This window comes from Ipomoea nil, unplaced genomic scaffold (genome assembly GCF_001879475.1).
Source record: "Ipomoea nil cultivar Tokyo-kokei standard unplaced genomic scaffold, Asagao_1.1 scaffold3087, whole genome shotgun sequence".
NCBI classification, from domain to species: domain Eukaryota; kingdom Viridiplantae; phylum Streptophyta; class Magnoliopsida; order Solanales; family Convolvulaceae; genus Ipomoea; species Ipomoea nil.
This window is the reverse complement of record NW_017619515.1, coordinates 2269631-2276022: the sequence shown is the minus strand read 5'-3', so window position 1 is coordinate 2276022 and position 6392 is coordinate 2269631. Positions and strand designations below refer to the sequence as shown.

Below are 6392 nucleotides of genomic sequence, written 5' to 3'. Positions count from 1 at the left end.
TAAATTTTATATAAAAATTTCCTTATGAAATACATATATTGATGGGAGTACGTAATAGGCCGATTGACAACTTGGTGAATCTAGTCGAATTTGAGCTTCTTATTGCTGGGCGATTGACAACTTGGTGAATCTAGTCTAGTCGAATTTGAGCTTCTTATTACTGGGCTTGAATAACTCGCAAGTTTAATTAAACTTATTTTTTTAAAAAAATATTTATCTGTAGTATAATATATAATATTATAAAGTTAGTTAATATAATAATGTATTTATATTTATATGATATAAAATGGCATAATTGAGATTAATAAGAATTTTGTTAAAATGTTTTGTTGTAACTAGGGCTGGGCATTTCGGTTCGGCTTCAAATCGAAGAACCGATCGGTCCTCAGTTTGAGGAAACTGATCGGTTCGGTTCGGGTTAAATTCGAACCGAACCGAAAAACCGATCGATTTTTTATTTTATTTTTTTATTAATAGATATATATTATATTAAATGTTTAAGGTGAGGTTTGAACCCTTACTCATTTGGTTATAAATTAAGAGCTTTACCCACTAAATTATACCCACATTCATGTCTATATTTACATTTGTATGCTAATAAGGGTATACATTTTTCATTAAATATTGCACACTTCAAATATAATGAATAAAATTATCTGTACTACATTTTTGTTAGACTAAAATACCATTACACCGTTATTACACAATTGCTATTTAATTCTAAAAGTTTCATAATTCTATCATTATTATCATACACCTGTATGTATGTATGTATGTATGTATGTATGTATGTATATATATATATATATATATATATATATATATATATATATATATATATATATAGGGTGGCCTTCATGTAGGAACCACTTAATAGGTGAGAACATAAGAACCCATCACAGCCTTTGGATCTAAGTCAAATAATTATTAATAAAAAGAATAGAAAAGGTTTTAAGAGTAATTTTAGCACCCTAACAATTTTGAATTAAATAAAAACTCTAATAAGATCCCTAGAATTTAGGCCAACAAGAAGGAATATATTGGGACTCTAATTCAGCGATTCATCCGGCCTCCAATTACACGCTGTCCACACCCATTCCAACGCTACACTGCGAATTCCGGCAACTGCATCCAAGCCAGGCAACCAACGTGAAACGACAAAGAAATTCACCGGAAACAATGGCGGAAACAAACAACAACGAAAGTAAGTACCCTGAAACCCCATTACGGTGTTTGTCATCCGATTGTTGAATTAAATACAACTTGAACTGCTGAATTCTGTAATGCAATCCGGCAGATGAGTGGAACGGCACACCGTGCGGCACTAAAGTGCACAGACGGAAACGCCACCCCCTGCTGTGTGCCGACTAATTTTACTGTACAATTCCGGGGCATTGTATGAACCCTACGCTCGTAATTACAGAGTCGCATGTGTGCACATATGTGATCAGATACGTGCCAATTAGGGACGAAACCCAAATATCTGCTACAGATACGGCGTGTGTGCCTCTACGTGTTAGCGAATGTGCCAACCTGGTTTATACGCCACAATAGGGGTGCATAATGGCTCAAACCAAAGCCCCTAACTGGCTTCCAACATTCTGTATTAATAACTTTTCACTGCTCTACAGATGAACCCTGCTCAACAGGCTGTGTTATCAACATCTCTCCTGGCACAACGAAGTACTGGACTCCAGAGTGTGAAGCCACAAAGAAGCCTTTCGCGGGTCAAGTGTTTACTAGTTTGGAAGCTGCAATTCAGTTTTACCATACTTACGCAAAAAGTACTGGTTTTGACGTGCGTCGTGCATCCGAGAAAAGGGACCCGCATGGAAAGATCACATGGAAGTATGTGTTGTGCTCACGTGCAGGCTTCAAACTTCCTACGGGCGATGGGGATGGCATAGGCATACTGACAACTGATCACAAGAACACAACGAAAAGGCGCCGTGTCACAAACAGAGTGGGGTGCAATGCAAAAATAGTATTCAAGCGATTAGATGGTGACAGTTTTGAGGTAAACTCAATAGAGGAACGCCACACCCATTCATTATGCACACCCATTTCTAGACCATTCATGAAGGCAAATCGAAAACTTGACCTTGGTCACCAAAATTTCATCATCAACTGCTCAAACGCAAACATCGGGTCATGCAAGAGCTATACACTATACGAAGAGATGGTAGGAGGTTTTGAGAATGTTGGAGCAACAATAACAGATTTTGGTAATTTCAAACGAGATATAATGGCATATATAGAAGACACAGATGCCCAACTAGTGATTGATAAGTATACAGAGAAAAAAAACGCGTCACCTGACTTCTATTTTGCACACGATGTTGACGAGCTAGACCAACTGTGCCGAATATTTTGGGCGGATCCTCAGGCACGCCACAATTTCAACATATTCGGTGATACTATGTCATTCGACGCCACATACGGTACAAACAGGTAACCCCCAATATCTTCGCCACGTGTATGCTCTAATTGATGTTGATACGCAAAAAAGAATGTGTATGTATGTGCCATTGAGGTGGTTTCGGTGTGCACCGTTGTAGATCTGGGTGCGTACATTCAACCAGTGTGTATAGATGCACCCTGCAAGTGCCTAATTGGCACAGGACTGCCGAATACCATACTTGAAAACACAACAGCCACTGAAGGCTACCGGGAACGTGTGTGCCCAGAAGGCAGTAAGGGTGTGCCTCCCGTGTAACAAACACCAGATTAGCCTGCTATGCCTTTGCGTAGGACAATGTGTGCACATGCCTAGGATTTGCTGCTTTGTGGTTTAATCCTACTAATACAAATAACTAACTACTAAAATTCTCCCACCCCTTGATTTGTTGGCTGTAGGTACAAGTTGGTGTTTGTGCCATTCACCGGGGTTGACCACCACAAGAAGAGCGTGACATTTGCAGCAGGACTAATCGCCCGAGAAGATGTGGACTCCTACACCTGGCTGCTCGAACACTTCAAAAACGCAATGGGTAAAGTTCCAACATGCACAGTTATCGACCAAGACCCTGCAATGAAAGCTGCAATAGCCAGAGTTTTTGATACAACTCGCCACAGATACTGCATGTGGCACATCATGACAAAGGTTTGCAAGAAGGTAGGGCCAACATTAGCTAAGAGTGATGGATTCCTAACAAGCTTAAACAACGTGGTCTGGAATGAGTTGCAAACAATTGAAGAATTTGAAACAGCTTGGCAAACAGTCATGAAGGATTATAATCTAGTTGAGCACAAATGGTTTAACCACTTGTTCGAGATACGTACACAATGGATACCAGTATTCTTCAAAGACGTTTTCATGGCTGGCTTACTCAGAACAACATCAAGGTCAGAGTCGGAGAATAGCGTATTCAGCAAATGCACTTCCCCCCACCTAAGTTTAACAGAGTTCTTCACAAAGTTCGAGAAAGCAATATACAAACAACGCCACTACCAATTGCAACTAAACGCAGAATGCGAGGGAAAATTCCCAGAGCTGAAAACACCATTATTACTAGAGCGTCAAGCCGCCACAACGTACACTGTCGAAGTGTTTTACGATGTCCAAAAAGAAATATTCGACGCGTGCTTCTCATCCCAGGTTGTTAAGAAAACAAATGAAGGATGCACCCTCAAAGTTGATATAGAAGACCTAAACAAGTCGACATATTCAGTGGAGTACAATTCTACAAACAGAACAGTACAGTGCACATGCAATATGTTCCATAGGATTGGGATACAGTGCAAACATGTGTTCTTGGCATTCAAGGCTGCAAATCTGGACCGAATACCGAGCCAGTATATATTACCGCGATGGTCACGCAACACATGCTGGAATCACACACAGATCTACCCAAACACCAACCAGAATGGTTCGACCGAACACGTGGACGGGGCTACAGGAATGGGGACCGTATTTGACGAGTTCTTCAAGTGTGTTGGGTATGCATACGGTAATAACGACAAAATAACTGAGCTGGCACACCTACTAAAAGCACACAGAGAGAAATCAACAGAAAGCATACCCCAGGACGAAACTAGAGCATCAAAAAGCGATATCATACGTAGCATCTGTGGGTCCACCTCATCACCAAACATCAAGGTTCACCCCCCTGCAATCGCTAAAAACAAGGGTTCTAGTAAGCGTTTCAAGTCAACAAAGGAGATTGCATCAACACTAACAGCCAAGGGGGTAAGAAAGTGCCGGACCTGCAACACATACGCACACCATGATAGTCGCAACTGCGAGTTACGGACGAAGAACACAGGTCACAAATAGGAAAACCGAACTGTGCACTTGACACTAGACTCGTGTGCCTGACTGATGTACTGCCAATTCTTTTCTTCACATTCTTTAATGATGTATTTGTGTACAGATAAGTAGCTACTGACTCCATTCATCATAGCAATATATGTGTTCATGTGAATCAATTTATTCATTCTGTCTTAAACTTTTATCATAGCAATATATGTGTTCACGTGAATCGATTAATTCATTCAGTCTTAAACTAGCTAGTGCGGACCAAGTCAAACGATTAAACAGAATGTGCACATGAGAAGACACGTCTGTGCCATTCAGCCAAATACACCTACCAAGAATGGTCACCACTAGAACTTGTGCACTGGTAAACCGAGATAATAGTGTGCACAAGGGAATACGTGTGTCTGCCATCCGGCCAAACGCAACCACCAAGGGTTGTTAATACTGTATTATGTGCACTGGAAACCGAACCAGTGTGCCATAACGTCCTGTTTACTTGTAGCCACCCTATGTGCCCGCACAGTCAACAGTATGTGCCAATATGTTTTGTACGAGCATGACGTGTTCTGACTAGTGTCATAGCACGGATGACGGACTCAAACGATTAAAAAGCAAATAGAAAATTCGAATACAGAAACAATAAAAACAAACATATTCACCGCATATCAACAGAGGACCGAGGCTGATACGCTAATCAAAGAACATAGATAACAATGTGCACACGAGAATACACGCCTGTGCCATTCAGCCAAATACACCTACCAAGAATGGTCCCCACTAGAACTTGTGCACTGGTAAACAGAAATAATAGTGTGCACAAGGGAATGCGTGTGTCTGCCATCCGGCCAAACACAACCACCAAGGGCTGTTAATACTGTCTTGTGTGCACTGGATACCAAACCAGTGTGCCATAACGTCCTGTATACTTGTAGCCACCCTATGTGCCCGCACAGTCAACAGCATGTGCCAATATGTTTTGAATGAGCATGACGTGTTCTGACTAGTGTCAGAGCACGGATGACACACTCAAACGATTAAAAAGCAAATAGAAAATTCGAATACAGAAACAATTAAAACAAACATATTCACCGCATATCAACAGAAGACCGAGGCTGTTACACTAACCAAAGAACATAGATAATAGTGTGCACACGAGAATACACGTCTGTGCCATTCAGCCAAATACACCTACCAAGAATGGTCACAACTAGAACTTGTGCACTGGTAAACAGAGATAATAGTGTGCACAAGTGAATACGTGTGTCTGCCATCCGGCCAAACGCAACCACAAAGGGTTGTTAATACTGTCTTCTGTGCATTGGATACCAAACCAGTGTGCCATAACGTCCTGTATACTTGTAGCCACCCTATGTGCCCGCACAGTCAACAGCATGTGCCAGTACGTTTTGTACGAGCATGACGTGTTCTGACTGGTGTCATAGCAGCGGATGAGAAGACACGTTTGTGCCATTCTTTCGAATGCAACCACCAACAACTGTTAATAATATAATGTATGCAACGGATACCAAACTTGTGTGCCACCACGGGCTGTATACTTGTAGCCACCCCCTAGGTGCACGCACAGTAAACAGGATGTGCCACTCCGGTCAGACCGTGCAAGAGTGGTCAGTATAACTGGCCAAAACAACCACCACTCGTAAGTGAAGAGAAAGCGCCCAAAACAAATAGAAAATTCGAATACAAAAACAATGAAAACAAACATATTCACCGCACATGAACAGAGGACCGAGGCTGATACGCTAATCAAAGAACATAGATAATAGTGTGCACACGAGAGTATACGGCTGTGTCATTCAGCCAAATACCCCCTACCAAGAATGGTTACCACTAGAACTTGTCCACTGGTAAACAGAAATAATACTGTGTACACGAGAATACACGTGTGTGCCACTCTGCCAAATGCAACCACCAAGAATTGTTAATACTGTCTTGTGTGCACTAGATACCAAAATTATGTGCCATAACGTGCAGTATTGTGGTCGCCACACCCTATGTGCCCGCACATTCTACCGTATGTGCCAGTATGTTTTTTACAATCATGAAGTGTTCTGACTAGTGTCATACCACGGATGGTGCACTCAAGCGCATATGCACTGGGTTACCAATTTGTGTG

General features: G+C 41.5%; 1 protein-coding gene across 1 annotated transcript; it reads left to right on the top strand.

The window, feature by feature from the left end:
* The first annotated feature begins 1179 nt into the window (after nucleotides 1-1179).
* On the top strand, nucleotides 1180-4388 carry LOC109166133 (protein FAR1-RELATED SEQUENCE 5-like). The gene is made up of 4 exons (XM_019315019.1): nucleotides 1180-1204; nucleotides 1632-2451; nucleotides 2857-4189; nucleotides 4374-4388. Exons 1-4 carry the CDS (start codon nucleotides 1180-1182, stop codon nucleotides 4386-4388), a joined length of 2193 nt encoding a protein of 730 aa, XP_019170564.1.
* Nucleotides 4389-6392: the final 2004 nt, after the last annotated feature.

Bases quoted from the DNA above. Each gene is read 5' to 3' on its own strand.
- LOC109166133 (XM_019315019.1), top strand. From the start codon at position 1,180: ATGGCGGAAACAAACAACAACGAAA. The intron at 1,205-1,631 runs GTAAGTACCCTG...ACTGCTCTACAG, and splicing joins GGAAACAAACAACAACGAAA to ATGAACCCTGCTCAACAGGC. The intron at 2,452-2,856 runs GTAACCCCCAAT...TGTTGGCTGTAG, and splicing joins GCCACATACGGTACAAACAG to GTACAAGTTGGTGTTTGTGC.